General features: G+C 35.7%; 1 protein-coding gene across 1 annotated transcript in view; it reads right to left on the reverse strand.

Annotated features, from left to right (window-relative positions):
* Positions 1–2,721: 2,721 nt before the first annotated feature.
* Positions 2,722–27,633, reverse strand: part of LOC139142006 (uncharacterized) — a 30,402-nt gene continuing 5,490 nt past the window's right edge. The window contains exons 4-16 of the mRNA XM_070711784.1: positions 26,726–26,917; positions 26,085–26,309; positions 25,323–25,438; positions 24,763–24,888; positions 23,947–24,203; positions 23,214–23,391; positions 22,052–22,835; positions 21,077–21,165; positions 20,558–20,706; positions 19,553–19,746; positions 18,942–19,038; positions 18,096–18,251; positions 2,722–4,886 (exon numbers count right to left, since the gene is read on the reverse strand). Coding sequence (XP_070567885.1) covers positions 4,879–4,886; positions 18,096–18,251; positions 18,942–19,038; positions 19,553–19,746; positions 20,558–20,706; positions 21,077–21,165; positions 22,052–22,835; positions 23,214–23,391; positions 23,947–24,203; positions 24,763–24,888; positions 25,323–25,438; positions 26,085–26,309; positions 26,726–26,917 — 2,571 coding nt within the window. The 3' untranslated portion in view covers positions 2,722–4,878. The remainder of the gene's footprint in view (positions 4,887–18,095; positions 18,252–18,941; positions 19,039–19,552; positions 19,747–20,557; positions 20,707–21,076; positions 21,166–22,051; positions 22,836–23,213; positions 23,392–23,946; positions 24,204–24,762; positions 24,889–25,322; positions 25,439–26,084; positions 26,310–26,725; positions 26,918–27,633) is intronic.

Here is a 27,633-nt window from a genome sequence, read left to right on the forward strand (position 1 = left end):
TGAACAAGATAAAGATCCAATTCTCCCAAATTGGTTCAATCGTGTTTCGATTTCTAACCATCTTATTGAAAAAAAGCAAAACATACAGCTTATGTGCAAAGGGGTGTACTTTGCCTGTGTATATTTACTTGTAAACCATTTCACCCACGAAAACAGTTTACAGACACATGATGTATTTACTTCGTGCTTGTCTGCTTCATTTATTCTATGCATTACAGTTGAAGGCCCAGGCCTGATTACCACCACTACATTCAATAATCTCTCCGTTTTCACGAACTCTGTTCCAAATTGGAACGCATATATCAATAGGTGGGGAGGAAAGGCACAAACGTCAACTGAATCTAAAACAAGTCCTCAACCCATCATCTTACCTGGCCCTGCTGAGCTTGCACAGGAATCGACCGAGACGAAGCCTACGAACAGTACTATGGTCACGAGTAGAATGTCCATCATTGAAAACATACCTGTCTTTGCTCCGTGCTATGTTTGAAATTTGAGATGAGACAACACTTTAAACCTTAGAATTGCAACCTTAGGTGGGACAATATGTTGATGTATATTCTTTTGGTGTCCAATCAAAATTGAGCATACAAAAAAATCACTTAAATTTCCAGTTTCCCGGATGTTTACCATCAGAAGTGGTTCTGTTGTCTCTGTTGTGTTTTTTCTTGGTTTGTTTTGTTGGCAGCCTAAATTTTTAATAAATTTAGGGTTTTTAATTTTTTAAAGAAAACTGTTTGGTCGGTCTCATACATACACATAAACATACATACATACATATCGACTACGTTGCTGAATGTATTTGCTATGATAATATCAACTGTTTACTGAAAAGATCAAGAATGGTTTCTACGTTCCCTTTTCTTTCATGGCACATAATATATCAAACTGATTGTTCAAGCAAGCGCGTTATAATCACAATCAACCCATGACATTTACATTGCTGCTGGGAACATATACACAAAGCAACGGAACCGCATCTGCTGACAGACAAAACTTATTTGACACATTCTCTCGACACACAACGAATTTTCTGTTTCTTTTGTTACCACACTTTCTTTATGTAAAGTTTCATAGAGAAACTAGCCACTAGGTTCTATTTCATGCATTGTGATTTCCTAAGGGCTCTGTACAATACAGTAAATTAATGATTTGTACCATGCTTGGATTGGTTGATGTGAACATAAGATAGCCCCATCTCGCGGCCTTTCTCATGAAGTAACCTTAGGTACTCCGTGCGAAATTACTTTCACCTATCTATATATTTTCCATAACTGCAAAATGTCAGTGCTTCAATAATTTAATCCACTCGACGTGTAGCCATAAGTATATCGCTTGATTGTATTGTCTATATGTACGTTAAATTCGGTGTCATCCACGCTTTTAATTCACAGTGCAGATTGTCGTCTTCTGTTCCATGTTGGAGAGGAAATTTTTCTCTTATGGGGACGGGCGGTTGGGGAGGGCAAATGTACGCTTTCACCTTCTCGGTACATCTCTCGTGTAGTGTTCAGTACAGTGACTTGGAAACCGAAAGTCAAAGCCCCATTATTGTATCTTTTTGTATTTTAATGAAAAAGGATGGTTTGAAATGCAACTTATGAAAGAAGCTTATCGAAGTGTGACCACAAAACCTTTTTACAAATATTGGCAAGAATTGTATAAGTAGACTGACTAATAGGAAGAGGTATTATAAAAAAAATTTAGTATGAAGGAAAAGTGATAAAACATTAATAATAGGATGGTTTTGTGAATGCGGTATTTTCTGCAAAGATCAGTGTTTCGTGTTCTTTTCGTTCGTCTTTGTTTCCTTTTTCTATACAGTTGATGTGCGACACTTGTGCAATTTTCCAAAAAGTATAAAAAAGGAAATTTATTTTGTTACAATTCAGAATTATGAGAGACAAATAAAATATAAATAAAAATACCATTTTTGAAAACAAATACGAAGAGGTAACTGAGGAGAAAGAAGATGGGTGGGTTATCTCGTGCTAAAACTTCATCTCGCGGACAAGGAGTAAGTGAAATATCTTGTATATTCAACCATCTCTGACAGCGATTCCGTGCGTTGAGGGCGTACTTCAAGAGTAGTTCTGGGCAGGTACGTACTGTTAAATTTCGTATCAGCAAAATGCAATCGAAATCTAGTCGTTCCTACCTTTCTAATAAAATAAATAACGAACAGCCGTATACGCATTTACTGAAATCATAGGCCCTGGTGCCAGCACCCATGATCACAGTTACGTGTTCCTACATTGCTTTTTTTTCAAATAATACAGTTTTTCTAGGAGCAATCTGTTACAGAGAATGGTCAAATTTTGAAACCAGAGTTTGGAAATGTGGGGAAACAGCGCTCTAAATTCATGTTTGTATTGAAACAGAACTTTATTTACACTAGGTATCAAGCATGTTAAAAGTTGTTGTGTAATGTACCAGTTGCAGAAAGGAAAGAGAATATTATGTAAAATAGCAAGTTTGTGTATCTGATGAAACATTTAACAATCTAATGCCAAGGTCATAAAGAATTTCAATGTGTTAAAGCATGGCATATGCACTATATGCATACTTTATATGTACTCTATATATTTTGTGTGTTTAGCCTTCACTAAACCAGGCACTATGATCAGTGGAGTACACTATCTACCAGCAAATATTTCATGTTTCAGACGAATATGAGGCATCTATGGGTATCACAATTGAATAATTTGACATTGACAAATGTAAGTTTTGATGGAAACATTTTATTTGCTTTCTTTAATACCACACAAAGAGATTTTTAAAATCACACTGAAGCCACAGCTCATCAATCATTGGAAAAGAATGTGCAGCATTGCATTGCATTAAGGAGTCAATTCAAATCAAAATTTAAAATATGTACATAAATTACAATAAATTTGCATAATTATCTATATATTCCTTTTATACTTTTATGTATACCATGATACCACTTGGAAAAGCTGATAAGGCAAGCTTCTTTCAAATCATTTGATTTTTGCTTTTTTACATGATGTCTACTTTATCAGGATAAGACTGTACATGTAAGTACCACTACATTTACTAATAAATGTCAAATAAAAAGCAGATTGTCTTTGCATATTTAATATTTCACATCTCATTGCACCTTCTCAAGTAAACTAAAATCACGACCCTACTGCTGACATGATGAACCAGAACGTAAAATGTGAGTTTTGCAGTAGTATTTCATGGATAAAACTGCTGGTTTGTGTGGGTAGGGTTGATGTTTGTCAACAAACAATACATGACGAACCACACCTCTCATTAAGTTGTATTATTTTGCTATTTACTAAACATCACAACTCACAGCAACAAACTATATGTCATTTCCAATCTAACATTTGTAAAATTCTCAGTTTTGCATGTTCCTTTTTAATAGTAAGTATGCAGCACGTCATTCTAACACACTTTGCATTCTCAACAGCCTACATCAATAGAAAAAAATAAAATCTGATGATTGTATCAACCATAAACATTATACTATTTTTTTACATTAAATGGTGATGACAACAATATCCTAGCTTTAAATTAACTTACATAAAAAAAATAAACGAAAAAAAAAAAAAACAAAATTCAGAAAGGCTGCAGTACAAAAATAAATTTCAACCAATTTTGATGTAAATCTATAAAATCAAGGAATAAAACAACTGGCTTGTCATCATACGAAAAAAAAACAGTTTAATGAGCAAAGACCAGATTTGCTATATCAGATTGATAAATTTTTAACAATCATTGAAAACTCAAGCAATATTTCAAAATGATAATACATTTAAGGCGTTTTACTCATTGCAAAGGCAATGTTGTCACAGATCAAAGATTTGAAAACACAGTGAGTTCATTTCAAACACTATTATTGTGTGGTGTGCACTGAACAGAATGCATCACATCTAGGTTGGAACACATACAAATGCAAAATATAAAACTGAAATCTCTTTAAACCCACAAAAATTGATGAATGAAAGTGACACTGTGGTGTTCAGCACAGTGTGACTTGAATTGAAAACACAGTGAGTTCATTTCAAACACTATTATTGTGTGGTGTGCACTGAACAGAATGCGTCACATCAAGGCTGGAACACATACAAATGCAAAATATAAAACTGAAATCTCTTTAAACCCACAAAAATTGATGAATGAAAGTGACACTGTGGTGTTCAGCACAGTGTGACTGGCTTTATGATATGTTTTGAATTTCATGTCAACTGTAAAGATTTCTGTTTTCACTTGATATACGAAAATGACCAGACTGAAACTGAAAGAAGGTAATACTGGTATTCTAGCAATACCCTTCAACAAAACTGGTTATTGAGTTGTGTCACATGACAAACACATCTACATTGGCTCAGAGTGAACAGCAAATTTTGAACCCTACAGTTGCAATCACTTTGTTTGTAATGAACCATTGTAACACTGGGCATCTATGAAAATGACAGTTCTAAAATAACATAACTTTGGGAAGCATCAAAATTCAATGTCAGATGAGAAAGATAATTAGGGTTTATCGTTACTTGTACCTTTCTTTGAAATTCATCTAGTAATATTGACAGTGGCTATATTTCTCAGCATTTTAACTCTATTTAAATATCAATTTTTGGCAAAGTTTTGCGGACACCATAGACTGTCTACGTTTCCACTGATTTTAATCACTTTTCCTCAAACTTTTTAGCTTATCAGTTTTTTAAGGTCTCCTTGAAAACGACCATGCATCACTAGAACAGATGTTTTCCAGGACATACTGCATTTCATATGGAGATCATGGCCATAGCTGTTGTGGATGATCTGGTCGCTGTTCTCTTCTTCCTCCCCGGATACAGATACTTTCTGTAAAGAATGTCATCAATTTTATCTTGCCATTGCCAATCTTCAATAACCTGTGAAAAACAAAGTAATACAGATACTCAAAACATGCATCAATTCTGCTCCTGTGCCAATGTCTGCTGCATGCCCTAACCACTTGCAGTGTACGTCAACTACTGGTGTTACGGTAGAATGCGCATTGGGGACAGATATTCAGACTCAAAAACTTTTACAATATTCTTTTTACCACTTCTGGGGGTTCATTTTGAAGACTATGGAGTAAATACAGTTTTCATCTGCTTAGTTTTGGGAAAATTGGGAAATTTATTTTCCATATCAAGATAAGGCCACAAAAAAAAAACTGTGCTGTTCCGATAACCCGACCTACCCTACTTTTTACCTGCCGACCCTAACGTTTTAGAGCTACGTAAACACGGAAATAAAACAAAGAAAGGAAAAACTTGTAAAATTACACGCTCGTTACTTGGCATTTGATTTTTGCTAGAACGAGGATGTCTTTCATGGGTTTTTTCCTTTTATATATATGATACATTTTTCTGGAAATGTTGTGGCCAGTGTTTGTGGCCCTGAACCCCTGAAAAATGCATATTTGAAAATAAAAATATTTTGGAAAAAATTCCTGCTGACCTACCTACCCTTTTTTTGAAAACCATGTTATCGGAACAGCACAATTTATTTTTGGCCTAAAAGAAGTATGTTGGCCATTTGAATTTCAAATATTGAGAAATTTTGGGCAAGTGATTTTGAAAGAGAATGGTTGAATGTTTGAACAAAGATTGTATCTTTCAGGAATGTTGAGGTGCAAACTACCTCAGCTATTATCAAATTAGCAAGGTCCGAACTTGTAAGGTAAAGACTGTATTGAATGGGTTTAGTCATGTAACAGCAACATAATCTGTATTTTTCAAACTCTATTCGTTTATTTTCATGCCTTTTTATAATACTTGCATTTCCTATTCAGTGTTCCCGCTAAGGCTTATTTGCGCGCTAATTGCGCAGTGTCTCCGACTGCTCTCGCAGTGAAATTTCATGTTTTGCGCAACTTTAGTCTCAGTCATTTCAATCGGTATTAGTTTTGGAAACAATAACTCAGGGCGAAATGTGTGATCTCAGCGTAGATTTTACTTCCGTGTTTCGAGTTTAGCGCCCGTTGGCGGCGCAGTTGCCACCAACGTTCATTGTACGTTGTGACATACCTCAATAAATTAGCATATACATGAATGGACCCAGCTGTGAGGCAATCAGGCGTATCTCAAATTGCACACCCTCTCGAAACCTCAGAGGGAACACTTTTCCTATTCAATACCACGCAGGGACAATATAGCATGTGAGTCCTAGAATTCATTGCACAACAGCCTTAGAGAGGTTAAACACTCAACAGAGAGAGAGTTACCATTTTAACTGATTGGCATTGTCATTTACAACACTGTAAACAAGAAAGAGTTTAATATTTCTGACTGCTGAGCATCACTCCTGTGTTCCAGATGACCTTGTCCTTACATAATCCACTCATACCATGAAAAAGAACCATTACGTCCTTGTGACCTTGGGTAAAAGTGTGTCTGACATAGCTTCAAACTATCCTTGTATCAGGGAGAAGTAAACAACATTATATTACCATGCTTTGTCCATCGCATTTTAATTGGTTGTGCTGAACCTTGTGACCGACCACAAATATGCAATAATGGTTTGTTTATGTGCCCGTGAATATGAATAATATCGTAAACATTGTAACTTTTCAGCTAAAATGTAAATTGTACTTTGTACAAAGATCACAAAATAAAATGGAACACTTGTGGGCTAGGTTTAGACACTTTTGTTTTCAAAAATCTCCGGATTTGCAAAATTTTTTACGGCACGCACACTCTGGGGCCCCATTGTTGTTCGCGTGGGAAATTTTTGTAAATTTTGACGGTTTTGGGGTTTGTTGATAATATACTGGAAATAAGACTCCGCGCTGACCATTAACGTTTATTTATGGGCGCTGGCGAGAGGAAAGCCAAAATTAACTTGCTCGGCAAACCTCGCCCGTTAATTTTTGGCTTTCCTCTCGCCCTAGCCCATAAATAAACGTTAATGGTCAGCGCGTCGTCCGTCATTTCTATAATGTCAGTTTCATTTTTGGTCTCTCTGCAAGGACTCACTGTGTTTGATTCAGTCTCTTATGTCCATGTTATCAACAAACACTGACACTTGGTAGAGTTCAAATCAATGCTACTATCATATACCTCAAGCCATATTCCCATGCAATGCTATGGGAAGAGCACGCTCACAAATTGGCATGCATATATATGTCATACTACATTGCATGCCTGCCGAGTTTGAATGAAATCAGTTAACATATGTCAGTGCAATGGCTGTAGATGTGAAAAAAAACATTAAAAACTGGCCATCTGGGATGGATGGGCAGACAGATGGACAGATCAACAGCACTGAAACCATCAGTAACCCTGAACTTTATACCTATGTACTTATTTTCCAAAAGCAAATATCTTGAAAAAATGTCACAAGTTGAAGCTATTGTCTTTGTTATATTTTTTAATACTTCCATTTTCACTTTTTTGTGCTATGAACAAGACATATTTTATTCTTAATAGTTACAAATAATGATTTTTGTAATTCTGTTTTTGTATCACCATCAACAAATAATGCACCTCCACTAATAATCAGTGACAGAGCAAACATCTTCACGAGCATTTTGTAATTCCTGTTTCAGCTGGAAATTACCACTATTATGTTGAAACTGAGTCTAAACTCAGACATTTTGCATATATCAAATATTCAAACAGATTGATAGGTTTACAGTGAGTGTAATTGAAGCACTGACATATTTTTTTCTCTAAAATTCTTTGTGCATACAGGTGAAGCCTAAATGCAGTGCGTTTGTGGAATATTCTACTCTACTTTCAATTGTGGCAAATATTTGTTGTTTATGTGCACTGCCCTGCAGTGTAATACACTGTGAAGCCCTGTGCATCTCCAATGCATAGTTTAATATATGTGAGCTAAGAATGTCATCAACTTATTGTTGACAGCATAAACAGTGGAGTGCAGAACACTGTTCTCAATAGTCTGAGTTTGGCATTCAGAGTTTTGACCAAAACATTTCTTATCAGATAAGACTGATTTCATTTTTTCATAAGACTAGAGTCAAAGGTCTCAGGAATATGCCCTGATCTGTAAAACACACTAAATTTCAAATATTTGTCAGCTGAGGGAGACAATCAATCAGTAAAGTTTGCACGGAACCAAAATCCAAGATTTTACCCTTTTTGCTTTTTGATGGCTAAACCGCACTGTATGCTGTGCTGTACAGATGGACTTTCAGTTTTCTTTTGAAAGTATCAAAGTTTGTGGATTCTCTGTCCATGTGATGCTGTGAACAGGATCATCAGGAGCACAGGAATAATAATTTTGCATAATCTCAAGTTTATGTGACGTCAAATACTTTACGATGACACCATTAGAGTGAAGGAATCATTCAAGTACACAAACAGTACTACTGGGGTGAGGGTTTTTTGTCAGAATGCCATTAAATTTGACCAGGCAGTAGTAAATGAATTGCCAATCAAAATTTTGTTTTCGTTTAATATTTCTAAATGCTCACATTTCATGAACAATCAGCAGTCAGAAACATGAAACCCTTCAAATGTATTGCTGAAATCAATATATCACTTAAAATGGTAAAAATTCATAGGATAAAACTGGCATCAAACACAGAAAGCCAACAAGCCGAATTCTAAGCAATGCAGCCACTCGCTTGGTGCTTTTTCAAATTTCAGCTACTGAATATTCTCACACAGCAGCCTCTATAAGACTGACGTTTACATTTCTGTCCTTTGACCTTCGGTCAGCAGTAATAGAAAGAGTGTTTGTGAAGTCAGTAGAGGTGTTTAATAAGATACCACTGGTGGAGGGACTTTGGTGTCCACAAAGCTATAGATCAGAACCTTTTAACAAACTATATAAAGTGGGGTTAATTCCATAGTTTGGGTTTTGGTAAGTGTTATGAAGAATCAAAGCAATCTTGCAGTCAAATTAAAACTGAAAATTCACAGCCCTGTTATATTTATTAAACATGATAAAACCTTAAGCAGTGTTAGGGCAGGTCACTGTTTTCAAATCTTGGTAGCATGATCAGCAGCAAAGCAAAGTTTAAGGTAGAATACGTCTTGGGGGACAGCTATTCAGATTCTCAATACTTTTACAATTCTTTTCTGGTCTACAACTTGTGAAGGCTTCTGAAGTAACTCAAGTTCTCAACAACTTAGTTCAGTGAAAAATCAAAATTTGATTTTTCTCCCCAGAGTTAGCACAGGGATGGTAGCAATTTTGAATTTCAAATATTGGTAAATGTTGGGTAATTCATTTCTCTTGCACCAAAATTTGCATGGTGACCCCTGATTTTAATTCTTGATTTGGTAGGAGAATGGTTGAAAGGTTCATTGGGGAAAATCTAAGTCTTTCAAGTTCAAGGTATATACTACCTCAAACATCTCATTCCTAATCTCAGCAGATAAGTTAAACCACAACACACTGAATACTACCATTAGATGTCTTACTGTGGACCACAGGAGCCTACAGAAAATCATTGACATTCACAATATTCCTGGGTTTGGTTGAGATTAAGTGAGAACAATGAGGTGAAATGAGCCAATTTATGTTGTCATGGTACAGTTGTATGCATGACACTGTGTCATAATGGGAGATGACAACTGGGCTGGTGGGTGCAGTGCTACAGGTTAACTTGTTCACCCCAATTCCCTGTGAACAGGTCCACATTTACCATTGATAACAATAGGTTTGGGCCAAACCATGGCGGTGAAATGGTTAAGTGTCATACCGGTATGTGATCCTACCAGTGGCTAGTGGCTCTATTATCTCATCCCCTACAATTTGTGCTTTGTTCAAATAACTAAATTGAATTTTTAGTACTGGTGTCTGATATATTTTACAAACTAGCATTTTTAAATACCTCAAAAACAGTTAATGTTGGTACTTCTTGGCAAATTGCAATCATTACTATCATCTCAATTCAAGTAATATTGCTTTGTCCTTGGTAGAAGTAATAAATAAAAGATGGGAAGACATATCAACTCCTGTCACACTTTACCAAACCTGAACTCTGCTGATATATTTTTGCACCACCTAAAATAAGTATGATCAAAAATCAAAACTAGCAAAATGTGTCTCATCTGGCACTAGCTACCCGCAATTTTAAGGACCCTTTTCCAGTAAAGACACTACTTTGATGCTATTTTTTTGTAATAAAGCTACTTTTAAATTCACAAGATCTTGATCAAGACTTTTCAGATTTTTCGTCTTGATTAGTGGTTAACAAGCAATGAAACAGCAGAGTGATTCACTAATGCATTGTATTAATTGCTGAATGCATTCTGTTAGTTTTGCGCAGTCAGCGATTTCCATTTTTTTTCAGAAACTCCATTGTACCTTGTCCCAAATATCTGGTTCAACTTGTTGGTCACTTCTACCATCTGTACTTTGAGAGAAAACTAAAATGAAACAATATGAGTTGGGAAAAACGTGGACATGGGGTGTGATGTCATGCATGATGAGAAATGAATGCATGCTTAAAAAATAGTGTCAATGACACTGTCCTCCCATTTTACAGAGATACTAAGTACTAGTACACACATGACATTGCATTTTTACAGGTTGATTAGTAAGAAAACTCCATTGCAGTCCAAATTAATCTTATACCCCAGCAATATGAATGCTCCATCTCATGACTTTTACCCATCTGACAGAAAACAACCCTAGGATCAAGACTATCATGTTTTACAAACAATCCAACAAATACTTTGGGAGAAAACGATTTTTTGACAAAAAATGGGAAAAATTGCCATAAAAATACAAATATGAAAATTTCACCACAATTTGAACAAATCTGACAAAGGCCAACCCTAGGATCATACATACAAGTTTTCGAGGCAATTGGATTAGCGCTTTCAGAAAAGAAGATTTTTTGACAAAAAACAGGAAAATCGCCCGAAAAATACAACTTTCGAAAATTTCACCACAATTTGAAGAAATGTAACTTAAGTCACTATAAAGAGCCTGCATACCAAGTTCCAACCAAATCTGACCAGTGGTTACAGGGTTTTAGCAATTTGCAGGATTTTTCCTTTTTTCCCTTCATTTGTATATTTTGGACTTTGACATGTTTATTTCAACAAATTCACATTTCCACCCCTGGGTGAACCTGTCCACAAAATACTAAGATGGTAGCTGCTGCGATTTAGGAGTTTTTAATGTGGATGGACATACATCCGCACATGCTAACTAACATACATACATACATACATACATACATACATACATACATACAGACATACAGACAGACATGCATACATTTATTTTTACAGCTTTCAACCTCATTCTAATTGGTGATCTAAATATGGACTTCTCAAAACAAGATAATAGTGTAGAACAGTTTTATACGAAATTGACATGTTTAGATCTTAAACAGCTCATTTTAACGCCAACACGAATTACAAATACCTCCAAAACTATTATTGACCATATTTATACCAATATAAACCATTGTCCAGTCTACTCTGGTACTTTAGTTGGAGATATCTCCGACCATCTACCAGTGTTCACAATCTTTGAGAATATCTACACCAATAGTAGTGTATCTCAGACCGATACAGTATTTTATAGAAGTTATAAGAATTTTTCTCCAGATAATTTCAGACAAGAGCTGTCAAGACAAACTTGGAATAAGGTTTACATGCATAATGATGTAAATGAAGCTTATAATAATTTTCTTTCAATTTTTATTGAATGTTGTAATAGACATGCTCCAATAGTATCACGGTCACTTAAATCTGTCTTAAAACGTAAACCATGGATTACTAAATCAATAAGAAAGTCAATTAACAAAAAACACTCTTTATATGCTGAGGTTATTAAATCAGGTCATGAAATGAGCAAAGTCTCCAAGTATAAACGTTATAGAAATGTACTGACAACAGTTTTAAGGTTTGCAAAACGAGATTACTACGCTACCCTTTTTAGGGAAAATCATGGAAATTCAAAAGCAACTTGGAATACCATCAATGAAGTGCTTGGCTCTCGTAACAGAAAGCCATGTACTTGTTTGCCTGACCAGCTCATTGTAAATGCAGATGAGGGTACTCCGTTAACTTACAATAACCCTCAAGATATTGTAGATGGTTTTAACAAGTTTTTTACGGGTATTGGTCCAAGCTTGGCGAGTAAAATTTGTAGCTCTAGTTCTTCATATGAGGAGTTTCTCTCACACCCCTCAAATCAGTCTTTTTTTCTATTTCCTACATGTGAAGCTGAAATTGTTAGTCAATTGAACAGGCTTGACATGAAAAAAGCCGTTGGTTATGACAATGTGTCAGCAAAACTGTTAGTCAACGCTGCAGAACACATTTCTGGACCTCTTTGTTATATTTTCAATCTATCTTTACAAGTTGTCGATTCCCAAATGCCCTAAAAGTAGCCCGAGTAGTTCCAATTTTTAAGAAAGGGTCAAGAGACATTCCTGGAAATTATCGACCTATCTCTGTGCTACCACTTCTTAGCAAAATCTTGGAGAGGATTGTAAATAATCGATTAGTTACGTTTTTAAATAAGTATAATCTCCTCTACAAACATCAGTATGGATTTCGAGAGAAACACAGTGCAAAACTGTCATTAATTAATTTACTGAACAATTTGACGCAACAAATTGACAAGGGAAATACTACAATAGGAATTTTTCTAGACTTCGCCAAAGCGTTTGACACTATTGACCACTCTATTCTTTTATCAAAGCTCCATAATTATGGTGTCAGAGGAAACCCCAATCGTTGGTTTACTGATTATTTAAATCAGAGATTCCAATATGTTTCAGCAGATGGTATTAGTTCTATGAAATTGCCAGTTACGTGTGGAGTGCCTCAGGGATCAATACTTGGACCGACCCTGTTTTTGATTTACATAAATGACCTACCTAATTCATCTGACTACTTTGATTTCCGACTGTTTGCAGATGATTCGAATCTTTTCCACACATACTCGAGTGATACGAAATGTATAGACCTTTCACTAGTAGAAAACCAGTTGAGAGATGTAATCTGTTGGTGTGATGCAAACAAGCTCACTATAAATATTAAGAAAACCACCTATGTATTTTTTCACCAGAAACGTAAATCGGTGTATTTACATGGTAATATCTGTGTTAAAAGTGTGCCTTTAATTCAGTCTAATCAAGCGTCATTTGTTGGTGTAAATATAGATGAGAACCTAACTTGGAACAACATATTACTAGAGTCAACGCACTAATTAGAATGAAGGCAGGAATTCTTTTAGAAGAATAAATTTTGTACCACAAAATGTATTAGTATTACTTTATAAATCATTTATACAACCATACATTACATATGGTTTAGAAGTATGGGGAAATACGTATTCATCCTATTTAAATTCCATTCTCATCACGCAGAAAATGTGTATGCGAACAATAACTTTTTCTGGATTAAGAACGCCGTCATTACCTTTATTTTTTAAATTACGCATCTTAGATGTTTATAAGCTTTACAAGTTGCTTGTTGGTAATTTTGTTTTTGATTTATATCATCAAAATGTACCACATCCCATGATAGACTATTTCCAAGTTGTGGATCATTGTTATGACACCCGTCAAAAAGTAGGGATGAATTTAACATTGCCGAAAATGTACACATGTAAAGGTCAATCGGCAATTTCGTACACGGGTGCTCAACTATGGAACTCGTTGCCTAATGTAATTAAAGCTCATACTTCCAGGCATAGCTTTACAAAAGCACTGAGAGAGTATCTGTTACAGGAATACCTACAGTGAACTAGTTAAATCACAATAGTCGTCACATCATTGTGTATGAATTTTCAGGAATACCTCGCTCTGATATCAAATTTGTATCATATAAATATAAAATAATGTTTGTAGAACTCTTTGTATAACAGCGTACGTGTTGACCTGACTAATTTAAATTTTGTAAATGGGCCAGGCTCGACTAGCGAACAGCGAACAGCTATATTTTCTGGCTCCACATTACCACTGAAATGTAAATTTTGTATTTGCCTGTTATGACTTGTGAAGTGTACTACTACTACTTTTCACGGTAATAAACCAAGTTATACCTCCAACAGCCGACTAACTTGTCAATATCAGCTTGTTCAACTTGATACTGCTGCTTATAACAATATAAACAAGATTAATTACATTCTAAAACAAGACTTGCTTATCAAGATTTATGTCATAAAAACAGCATATCTGTCAGGTTATAAAGAATCTTCAGCTGGTTATCTTTATCAGTATTTTCATCCTATTAACCAAGCACATTTTAACTTTCAAATTAACATTGCAAGTAAGTTCTGTTGAATAAGTTGAGCCTGTAGGTACTCAGAGAAAGCACACAGAAGAGACAAATGTTTGCAACTTAAAAAGTTCAAGGTCATCAAAAGCATTATAAGGAATCATGTAACACTTTCATTGCATTGTTTACACAGATTGCATAACTGCTATAAATAGCACATGAGGAATCTTACAGCCCGGCTTTACCATAAAAACCCTATCACTTTACCACTCTTTTAATTGACCACTCTATTTTCTCCCTCAAAAAGTAATTTTATTTTATCCTTACCAAGTCAACCATAAATGGAAATTGGAACTTTCTCTATCTCTATTTATTTGACCAACCTGTCATGACAAACTATTATGAGCAATTTCTTTTAGATAACATACAGAACACAATATATGACGGTTCAGAATATGTCAAAGTTGGGATTCAGGAAAGTTGCCTTTACATGTTTTAATCCTCCAAGATGGTAAGCATTTCACTATGAACTGTCAAAATAGTTGAACTTTCTAATAATAATTCACTAAAATTATTTTGGCTTTGTTGATTTCCTAATTAATTTAATTATTTAAAATCATATTAATTATTTTTTTCTGGGTGAATTGATAGGGTTTATACAGTACAAGAGTTACATACAATGTATTAGTCAAATTCAGTTAAAACATCAATTACCATCTAACATTGCATCATTCATATAAATAGCACCTCAGCCTGGAACAGCACAATCATAATCTGCTCATTCACACAGGCAGTACTTGACTTTGAATGAATGACCTACTACATTTCACCTGTGTACCAAATTTGAAAGCATGACAAAAAGTACCACAAAATTTGCAAATTTCAGATTGAGTTCACAGAGTCATCTTCAGGTCACTCCTAGGAACCTGCACACCCAATTAGAAAGTAATGGCATACACAGTTTCAAAGAAGATTTTTTTAACCAAAAATGGCAAAAATTGCCAAAAATACAAATATGCAAATTTTGCCATTATTTTGATGCATTCTATTTTGAGTTATCACAAATCACCTGCACGCCAAATTTTAAAACGATCCAACCATTGGTTTAAGAGAAAAACATTTTTTACTAAAATGGCAAAAAAAGAAAGAAAAAAATTCATTAAAAATAGAAAGCATCAAATATTGACATCAAATCTATATGTTTAAATGAGTTGGGCCTAAGGTACCTAAAACCCAAATATGACAATGATCAGATGAGTAGTTCCTGAGTTATTGATTTTTGACCATTTTCGCTATTTTTTTCTACCTCATTTGCATATCTATGAGACTAAAAAGTTCATTTTAACAACGGCACATCTACACCATATATGGCATCACTACACCAAAAATCAGCTTAATACGTGCAGCAGTTTCGGAGTTTTTGCGTTGGACGGACAGACATCCATACATACATACATACATACATACATACATACATACAGACAGACATCTCACATACAGACTTTTTCCAACCATATAACCTCCCAATTGCCATATATGTATGGCAAATGGGAGGTAAAAATTATTTAAAAATATGATTAAGTTCATGACAAGATCAGTTGTCAAACGTGGTGATTATTTTCTTACACCTATTTTCTGGCAATAAACGTACTGCTTATTACTTAAGGTAGTATGCGCCACGAAATTGAAAGCCTCAAACTTTTGCTAAAACTTTCTGTCGGGGAACATTAAACCGTTCCTTCTCGAAATCGAGAACAAAAATATGGTGTCACTGTGCAAAATTTGTTATTTGACAAACAGATTACCGAATATTTCTGCACTTTTCAAATTCAAAATCACTGTCATCCTTGTGTTTACTTTATTAGGGAAAATTAAATTTTCAATTTTCATAAAAATATGACAATGAAACTTTATTTACACTATGGGCTTCAAAATGAGCCCCTATACATGGTGAACTTACAAAGTATGCTAAAAGTTTAAGGCGCATTCCACCCTAAAATATTACTTACATCATCTTTGTTAATCAAGTGAAATTTGAAAGTTTGAAGCTCTTTGCCTGTGACAAATTTTGATGCTTAGAAGTTTCTTCATGATAGTGTGAAAAACATGTTATTTAGATTTAACTTTAAGAAATTCCTTATGTTTAAAAATTCACACATGCACATGGAGTATTGATTTTGTGTGTAAATGGTAACAGGGAGGTAAAAATAAAGCACGACTGATGTGGTTGAATGTGGTAAGAGTTAGAGTGAAATCTGGTATGGAATTGATGAAATTAATCTTCTCTGAGTGGGTTATGGTCGATAATTGCCATGGTTGTGAATTTAGTTTAAGTGTGCTCAGTTTTCAATAGCCTTGTTATTCACACTATCTTCCACACAAATTCCTCTTCATTTCATTTAAGCATCCCTCCACTGATGCCAATCAGAAGTGGAAATGCGGATAATCACATATGAATGAAAGTAGTTCTAAATTAGAATTTGATATGTATTTTTGTCGTGCTACAGGCAGGTCAAATTCAACTCTGTGAAAATATGATTGAACGTTTAAAATTACTTTTTGGGGACTGTGTTACTTCTCATGCTCCACAGCAACACACAAACACCTTGCAAACATCACGATGGGCATGCATCTATGCTGTAAAATTACACCAGATGTGCACAAAATTGTCTGTTTTTCTGCAAAAGTCTTTCAATCATAGTATGCCCAATAAAAATTCTACTCACTACTTTCTACTTTTGGGAGAACCTTTGAAGAGTAACTTGGTATCAAACCAGAAGTAGATGCACCAATGGAAAAGGTTAACATGTTTTGAATGTCACATTGTGGTGGCTTCCTGTCTGGGACCAGATTTTCACAATGCTACCATTACAAATGACAACAGCGTTTCTCACCATGCATTCAAGCTTTATATTATCTGTTCCTCAAAATATTCATTTTTTTCTCTAAGACACTGACTGAGTGATGTACTTTTGTGCATTTACATTATTTGCTTACTTATTTACTTAAATATTTGCTTACGCACTTTAAGTTATTTTACTATACAAAGCGGTCTGTTTTCACTTTCCAGTCAGAACATTCTCATAAAATATCATTAACTTTACAGTATTTTTATCATAATAATTAAGGTGCCAATGTCATACATAAAATTACTTGCTCCTTAAATATTCTTGTCCCATGTCAGTCACAATCTGTACAGTGACTTGTCAAAGTGACTTGTTGGTTCAAATTTAGTCAGCCTGTCAACAGGGGTAACCCTTTTCAGGTCAAGTCACTCAAAATCAGCATAAAAATCACAATATGCAAACGATCAGTGTTACACACATCCCTTTTGATACATGCTATCAGTATTTTGTCAAGTACAAGTGAAAATAAGTGTGTTAATGAATGTACTTAGCACCATAAGTCCATGAAAATCATGAATGCAAAGGTTTCAGGGGTCTTGAAATGCGCAATTCTGTTAGAATATCACAAGGGTGTGCAAATCCATCAGCTAAAGCTCATTGTGGCTTGTAGTATGTTTTAAGGACAGGCTGGTAGTTTTTTGTTCAACTAGCTCCATTGATCAGTGAATTACTCAGCTGATATTTGATTTTCATCAACATGACCTGAGTGCAACAAACAAACTTGGCAAGAAAAGGGCTATTACTGAACGAATAACAAGTATCTAATTTTTTTTAATCTTTCTTTCTAACAATAGGCTACATTGAATCGTAGAATTTTTTATGAAAATGTAAACACCAAAACTTAATTCATATATCATGTTTTTGTTGTACACTTTTGCCAAGAGTTTCACATAGATATGTGTTTCCTTGCCACGGGAACACAGCGGTGCACCATTTAAATTCCTAGCAGAGAACACTGTGCATATGAAACAACAACAGCATGTCCAAAACACACAGTAACAAAATCAGTAAATTTCAAACTCACTTCTTGTGATGCATTTCAATGTGAGGGCAACTTCTTCCTTGATCACACCTTTGCTCCAGCCTGACATGGCCATCAGCAGGTCAGCGCCACCATGTTTCACAAACAACTGTTTGAGTCTGTTGTCACTGGTCACTAGGGATCGCAATGTTACTACACCTGAAAGACATAGGAAAATTGAACTACCCCAAACACAAAGTAACGTGTCATGTGATTTATTTTGAATTTAATTGTGACGACAAAGCTGAATAAGAAATACGATGTGACTGATTCCGTATAGTTCTGATTTAAAGATTATTTTTTGGTATGTTCTTTTGAATTGGGATTTTTAGAAGCATGTAAATGTAGTACGGTATACTTTCAGAAAAATGTAAAATTTTATCAAAAAAAGTTACAGAAGCCATTCAACACAGAGGTCAGTGAACAAGGCAGTAGTCCAAGTATTTGCTAATAAAAATCCTTCAGCACAACATTACTTGAAGTAAACCAGTGAGTGTTCTAGTTCTGCCGGCAGTAACCCTAATGCTCTGATTTCCACCATGGGTCAGGGTAAAAAGCTGAAACTACTCACAGGAATAAGACTATCAACAAGTGTATGAATATTACAAAAGATGAACGAATGTGTTTGTGAATTTTGTTCCAAATCTGGGTATCAGATGTTGTGAAAATTTCCATGTACATCTGACCTCAGCTGTTTCATTTGGCTGTACACAGTCACACTACACCAATGAAGACACATGCTGAGGTGAGGGGTGATGGAAAAATTAAACCTATTTGCAACTGTTACCACTGTCTTGAAGTCAGATATTAAATAACAGGGGAAAAATAGCAATAAACTATTATCCTTACCTAGTACTACAAGTAGCTCATCACCATCATTGAGCCGAAGAAATTCTATGAGTTTTGGTATGCAACCTAGAGCTGACAGTTTCATATGAACGGTGGTCTGAAATATGGATAGAAAATTTATTCAGAGTGGTGAGGGATGGACCATTAGATCTGTGGACGGGCAGTCAAAGACACACAAAATCAGCAAGAAAACATCGCTAAAATCATTTTGTGTAATCATCTTTACTTTTTGCAATATTATTAACATGAATTTTTGCTGAAATATTAGAGTAAATTTGGATGAAAAAGAAAAAACATGCATGTCAGCATCCTGTCATCCTGCAAAGATCTAATGGTTCATCCTGAGTATATGCAGTGTTATACCCTTTCCTGTGATGGTGCATGAGACTTTACAATCTCAGTGGGGTTTTGTAGTTGGCAAGTCTTTGCCTCATAACACAGAAAAACAAGGGAGAACCCAGTACGGAGCTATAGATGTGACAAAAGTCATTGATATCAGTTTTAATGTACAAATTGTGCACAAAAACTTAACTTGTTTTAAATGTACTGTTGAAATATTGACCAAGGGAAAAAACTGAATTTATGATAGATAGATCATGAAGTGTCTCTACCTCGCCAAAGAGGGCAGCATCATGTAACAGCATGAGTGACTCTTTCTTCAAATCACAGAACTGACTGGACAGTCCATCCAGTAAGCCTTTACCACAGATATCCAAGACAGCCAAACAACACTGCCATGATAACGGGTGATCAAACTCAATTACTGGTTTCCATGCCGATGGCTGGAAATGCTCCGCTGTTTTGCCTAAATGAAAGATAAATAAGGAAAGAGAAATACGGTGTGAATTTGGAGTGTAATGGGTGTAAATGATGTAAATAAATATTTACATTGCTCTCAATGAGTAAATAAATAGCCACATTCATTTCATTTGTTGGGGAAGAATTTGAATGCGATTATCTCTGCACATAGTAAAATAATATAAACCTTTATGATGTTCATCAAAATTGTACAAAACTACATGTATAGTGTACCGGTACTTTATGATGTCAAATGAATACAACAATGACAGATACTGCAGATGCATTGCAATACCGGTACACATCATCCCTGCTTTTACCCTTCTCATACCAACACCCTTTTCACTGCTCTAACCAATCTGTTTGAGAAACAGTAGGTTTGGATTAAACTGAGTATGGCGATAATGGCATTACATCATACTCTGAGCACAGGTTACATTTTAAGTTTACACCACTGTGACAGGTGACTTGGCATAACAATGGCTCATGAATGTTTTCATGTACGTTACAATGAACTGCTTTCATGGATGAAGATTCAAACCTGTCAGTTTTTAACAGATTACGATTTACATCAAGCTAAAAAGCACATTATTTTTGCATTATTCTTTGAATTCACATACACACAGTTATCATGTACAATAAATTATCATAGCCTCTTAATCTTCTTTACTTTACCAAAATGTAGAAAATCACCACACTTTCACAAGTTGTGGCATTGGTGTAACTCTTATCTAGAGTGCAACCACTGTGTGGAGTTAAACATTTCTTTCTTCTACCTACTTGGGTTGTGTTTTGTGTGTTTGTTATTAATGCAGTACCTTTGGTCTTCATGGGTGCTGACATAGGTCTGGTGCGTTTATTTGGTCCCAATGCATCTTTGATAACACCAGCAGTTTGATCTGTCATCTGGCTCAGTGCTCTCTGTAACGCTTGGTCCCGCTCTGCTATTGACTTTGCTGACACAGGCCTGAAAAAAACACATATGGTTAAAATATTTTCTCTGGCGATTATTGTCCCTTTGTTTGAAAGTTTTCCTGCAGTAGAAGCCCTGTGAAGCCTTGAGACATGTACGAATAAGCATTACGAAATAATTGAACAACTACAGAAAAGAAGTGATTATAATTTACAATTTCAAAATGCAGGTACAAATGTTTTTAGCAGGCAAGTCCTAATACTTGACATAGCCTCTAGAGGGCGCTCTAATAACTAATGGCAGATTTCTGTACTTCAGTGTACCAGGAGGAGGCTGTATTGATATACATTGCATTTTAGATTGCCGTGGTTTAGAAATTATTACTGTCCATCTGTATTCAAAAAGAACATAGAAACTTCATTACCTTTTGTTGAAGGGGTTGATGGTTTTCATTCCATAGTCACTTCCTTGAAGAGGCTGTATTGTGTGACGCATGATTTCAAGAACCGAGTTCTGTATGAAATAAATGACACATATTATACTTCTGAACACAAAGTTTCTTACCAGGTAGATATGGACATGCATTTACTTGTATGAATGGAGAATAATGTCAGGATATGTACCACATTTGCCAGCGTGGTATAGGAGTCTCGTACCAGTGCAAACACTACATATTAACATTTCCTGCAATGGCAAAAGTAACGTAGGGAGACTATGACTGAAATATTAAAACATCTGAGTGGTAGTGAGGCGTCACACATTTTCTCAATCATCTCATCTGTGAAAGTGTGACTGAACACTTTTGAAAACAGAAAGTAAAAATTCCTGATTATTAAAATAGATGGCTTTCTATATAATATAATATGTTTGACGTGTTATTTTAAATGACTGAGCCTTGGCTGTTTGTCCCATCTCCTAGTATAAACTGAGGAAGTATGTGGGTAGGATTTGCCCATGGGACAATAGGACGTGATTTGACGAGCTAGCTATAAAAGGCTGATGGCCTATAAGACACAACATCTTCAGTGAAAAACTTTAAAACAATCAGAAATTAGATTCTCAAGACCTTAAACCAGGGTCCATACACTCAAAGTCACTTACAATTTTAGGACTTTCAAAGACTTTTCCAACAATTTTAAGTGACTTTTTGAGGTCAAAAAACCATATTCCACATACCATTTTTACAATATCATTGTTATATATCATTTTACAAATCACTTTTTCCTGTATCATGACCAAACGTTTCATCATTTCGAAATCTTGGGTGGCTGAACTATTTTCCATAATTTGATTTCATTTATCAGGACATTTCAAAGACTTTCCAGGAGGCTTTCAAATTTAAGGACTTTCCAGGAGCATACGGACCTTGTGAAAGAATTCTAAAACTGGATGTACTCACCCTGATGCCTACAACCTCACTGTACAACCACGGTCCAACACTCTCAACGATGCCTTCTTTCACTAAAGCTAACTTGAGATGTTTTCTGAATTCCATCATTTCTTTATCCAACCTTTCAGCTGCTGATACACGACTCTGTTCCTCATTGTTCTGCTTGGCAGGTTCCCCTCCCTCTGTGTCATGACTTCGATACAGTTTCCTCCTCCCCGAGGAGGGTCTCTTCCTCTGAGCTGTCTTTCCACTCTTGATTTGTCCATATGAGCTGCCTGATTGTCTTGGAACACCTGTTGATGCTGTATGTGCCGGTGCCTGGCGTAATCCAGCAGTCTGTACCGGATCGCACCATCTCACTTTCCTGGTATCCGAGTCGTCGTCGTCTTCGCCCGGGATTACCGAGCTCTCCTCATCAACATCATCCGGTGTTTTGGTTTCAGAATCCCTAATCCGCTCCAGAATTTTATCCTCAAGTTCAGCATGCACAAGCTGAGAGCATGATTTCACCACAATCTCCACAAAATCCAGAATCCTTTGGATGAACTTGAGCTCCGCCGGCTCAAAGATGAACGCAGAGTTTTGCACTGCCGACTTGTCTTGTTTCTCCCAGGCATTAAGCAAAGCTTGTAAATGTAGTACATCTATATTGTTTTCTGTGCGAGGCACAGGTTCATTTGATCCAGTCAGTCGTCTGGTGTATGCAAACAACAGGTCTATCACACAGAGGGCTCCCTTGCGAATCAGAATGTTCAAGGTGACAGGATTTACCCTTTGACTCATAAACTTTGACCTACAAGAATAAGTCATCAAAAATTTCACTGAAACTTACCTCCTCATGTATGGCATTTTGTACTCATTTCAATGCAATTGTAGACATCATCTCATTGTTTCTACCTACTCCTGTTAAACTGCTGGAGCAATTCAAGAGAGAACTTTTCTCAATTAAGAAAGTACTCTGTAATGCCTCACAAATTTACAAACTATAAAATCTTTCCCCTTGATGTGACTTTCCATCTTCCAATGATTTCATGTTCAAAATATCAATGTGATTGTTCTGGTCATTTGTAGAATGTTTTTATTGGATATTCAGGTTGGATAAACGAGTTCAAAAATCTTGAATTTGATTCACAAATGTCATACAGACACAGCAATATGAAAACAAGCTAACCCGGTGTCAGTATCTCCTCCACCATTGACATGAGTTCTTGACTTCTGTCGGTTCAGTGGCAAGGTCACCAAACAGGTCAGGCAGTCAACTACAAGGGCTACTGTGTGGTACCGGTCTTGACATGGACGGAAACCCACCGACAGGACTTTGCCAGTTTTGCGATCAGCGTCTATCTTAGCTGTAATCAATCAACATAGAGATGAATTCATGACTGATGTGTACACAACTTAAAAGTAAAGTCTATTTGATGAGAAAATCATAAGAGTCATGCAATTACGGATATGGAAATAATGCCATGCTTGGAGGCTGATTTGCTCCATAGGATTGGAAATATTCTGACGACGACGCTGAATGTGATGACTTCATAGAGGCATAAACAAAGACCGGGATAGAAAACTTTTTTGCATTAGAAGTGATACTTTTAACTATCCTTTAAGACTGCTTTTCATTTTTTTACAACTTTCACCAATTTCCCTGTATACAGGTCAACTCTCACCACAGAAAACTATATGGTTGGGCCAAACCACAGTGGTGAAAGGGTTAAGTTACACAACAGTCCTAATTATTCAGACATAATTCTCATTGCTATGGACAACCTATTTGAGACCGATATTAAGAATCATAAGATTTAGCAACTGATGGTATCATGAGGGATTTCAGGTTTCTTCATATGAAAAGAATAAACAGAATAACAAGTGTATGGATGGTTGCTCAGCCACATGTTTATCATTACCTTCTCTTTTGAGCACTCTCACGAGAGTTTCAACGAGGGCTGATAATCCCTTTTCAACTTTCTCACTTATTTCTTTCTTCCCAATGCCAAGTCTAAGCAGTGTTTCCGTGTCAAGTGTAGTACGGTCTAAATCACCATTCCCTCTGTCCTTCTTCTCTTCAGTCTTTTGTATCTGCAGCATGAAGTCCCTCAGTTGTGGTACTTTCTTGATAGATAGAATGTTACGGACAGTTCTGCATGCTGCTTCCCTTACCTCTCTGGGTCAATGAGAAAGAACAAATTTTCCATTGAACCTTTGACTCAAAGTTTGAGTGCTGTAATTTTTCTCTCAAAAATTTTCGCATCGGTTTTCAAATTTTATGAATTTTTCTGTAGTTTTTTAACAATTTTGGACTGAATGACATAACTGTACATTGGCTACAGTTTTTGATCAAAATTTTGGGGCAAATCTGAAAAAAAATTGTCTGGAACTGAAAAAATTTGTTTGTGTTATGTTTTATAATGGTGACAATTGACTTTGGTTCTCAAAGGGTTAAAACCAACATTTGAAAGTCAATACCAAGTGAATTAGTTTTTACAAAAACAGAAAAGTAATCTGAAAAGTAATAATTCTGATCCTTCAATCACAATATGTTAGGGGTATAAATGCAATATCAGTGGATCAGAATTATTTATAACATTATTTGTGGTGGTTTTATTTCATCAGTACAACCACGGCGACAAGTGAACATGACACATAACAAAGCTAGGGCTATGGTATGTGAAAGTGTTTTGTGGATGTCCTTAACAATCACTGAATTCAACATGAAAACTCACCTGCAGTTAGATTCAGCCATGGCATACATTATGAAGGGAACCATGTGTTCTTCCAGTAAGACAGACTGTCCGTACTCACAGTCTGACAGCTTGGTAAGGAATCTCATTGCTTGCATCTGAGCACCACTGTCATGCAAAAAAAGCAAAGACCAAAAATAATATTTAGCGGAAAATGTTTAAATGCACTCTTCATCTAAATATTCACATTTGCTTAATTTCTTTACTGAAACATTCATTTCAAACAATGAGAAGGCATGGTTTTTTTTCTGTCAAAAGTCTCTTTCAAACAAAGACAAAACTCATGACATATTCTGTGTCTTCAGATGACACTGTCTTCTACACATGCATAGAAATTCACAACTCATAGTGGAAATCCAGTTAAACTGCAAATTACGGATAACCTTGCAAAATAAGACACTCACAAGATAAGTTGCCCATTAGGATACAAAACACTTACACAACATGATAAAAACACCTGAACAGATCATACCCTGGGAATAATAAATTTAGAATTATCAGAAAGCATTGTTCAAGGAAAGTCACCAGGTGGAAGCACTTACCATGTTCCTTGTGTCAGTATAGCTATGACGATTGGCAGTGCATCCCAGTCTAGTACATTGGCAATGAAATGATCATTGTGTGCGGCAAGGTTGGCAAGCAGTCCACAGATTATCTCCTATAAATCCATAATTTCAAACTTTAGTTTTGATTTACAAAAATTACTAACACAAAGCTCCCACAATATGTCAGTACCATGGCAGTTTTTCTCATAAAGTCAGTGACTGCTTTCAGAAAATTTAAGAATAACACTTTTGTTAATCTGTTCAGCTCCCGTAAAATTGAGTCACAGAATGCCTTAAAAATATTTAACCCTACTGGACCGAAATGTGTAGTGTTAAGAACACTGACGAATCTTTATTGTTGAAACAAATACTTTTTCAAATTCTTGGGTTACATGTTATCCTTACCATGTGCATTCAAAACCATATATCTTTTGACTCAATGCAGCTAAAAACTTAAAGGACTCGCTGTCTTGAAACAGTGCATAATAATCAGGATAAAAGTATGGTACATGTACAATGAGACCTGTCGCAATGCCAATGCAATGAAACCAACAGAGTGGTGCTCACACTACAACTGTACCATATATACACTGAGCAACATGGATATTCAAAACCTTCCATGATGATCCTGTGTTGAAAATTTGAGAGAAGTTTCTTATGAGTGGAGTGTTTGAATCACAAAATTTACACTACATGTACATGTGCTGCCATAATTCAGATCTAGATAACGGTTGATGTACACACAATCTTAAAACTTACCCTGGCCCTATCACTGTGGAGTGCAAAATCCATGATGTGTTCCATGCACTGGTCTATGATCAAGACAGCAATCTTGGAATTGGCTGCCAGGGCTCTGAAGACAGACAGAGAAGCCAATCTCACACTCTCTGCGTTGTTGTGAGATAGCACATTCAGAAGTGTTGACAGACCACGAACTACCATGAACTCCAGCCATATGTCACTTTGATGTTGGGGTATCAGTAACTGAAGAATTAATGTTAAAACAGGATTGTTACAGAATTGCCATCAGAGATGTTTTAAGTGCAGTACTCAGGTACTGGTAAATTTAAACAAGGTTCTCTTGTCATGTTATCATGGTTCGCCTAAATACACAAATGTCAGTGTATCAAAAATGGTACAGGGATTCCAAAACCATTTAACAATCTTCAAAAACTTTAGCCAAACCACAGTCCCTCCATGTGAGTGGAGAGACTTTGGTCAAACACTGACTGCAGCAGTGACTAAAGATATAGAATTACAATATTGAACTGGATTGATAAACTTATGAAGTAAAATATTTTGATGTATGAAGAGCAACAATGCAATATTGACAGTGTAATTTTATGTCTATGGCTATGAAGGTAATACTATAATTTTCCCTTTCAAATGTTCATATTTACCTTTTCCACAGTGAGCAAAGCATGTACAGTCAGTGTTCTCATATCTGGTCTTTCCAACAATGTTACCAAGTGATAGATCAGATTTCTGTTCAGCATTTTTTCAGCATTGCTGGGGTTGCAGGCGAGTTGTTTCATCAGTATCATAGTGGCTTCCTTCACACTCATGCTGCCACTTCCGAACAGTTCCATCACCTGAAAAAACACAAAGTTTTTATTCAGTGAAAGAATAACATGAACATGATCAAAAGCTTGCTGCTACACAAATCTTCCATTCCAAAAAAATGGTGGAATATTTTCCCATTGTGCCTGTTTTTCAAATATGAAAAGGGCAGATCAACACTAACAAATGTTTTTTCATCAAATTTTAATTTCCCTTCCAAAAAGCTTGCCTATTGACATTTCAGTTGCCTTGACACCAAATACTGTACTCATTTTCTCTTGGCTAGAAGTTTCAAGTTTTCCACGAAAAAAGTTTAGCTAGTAATTCTTCAGCAGTGATAAGTTTTATTCTTTCTTGTTAAAGGCGACCTTCTCAATCCCAGGTTCTCGCATTAGCGAATGTGTCAACAGCCCATTAACAGTTTGTCATTCTTTTGTTTTCCATTAAATATTTCATCAAGTAAATAATATTTATATTAGATAAATCTGATAATTGAGTGGGGGCTTTAAATTATCTTTATATAGCAAAGACAGTATTTCAAAAAAATAATAATTCACTTTCTCAGGGCCTTTGTGATTTTTTGGATCAAATTTTATTACTGGTTATGGTAGTTGAAAAGCCATAGTATGGAAGAGAATAATTATGATGTCTGCACACGTAAGGGTAACAGACTAGAGGCACATAAATTCATATGCATGATTACCTGAAATTCCAATATCAAAACGCTCATCTCAAGGCAATGCACTTT

This window comes from Ptychodera flava, chromosome 10 (assembly GCF_041260155.1).
Source record: "Ptychodera flava strain L36383 chromosome 10, AS_Pfla_20210202, whole genome shotgun sequence".
Classification (NCBI taxonomy): domain Eukaryota; kingdom Metazoa; phylum Hemichordata; class Enteropneusta; family Ptychoderidae; genus Ptychodera; species Ptychodera flava.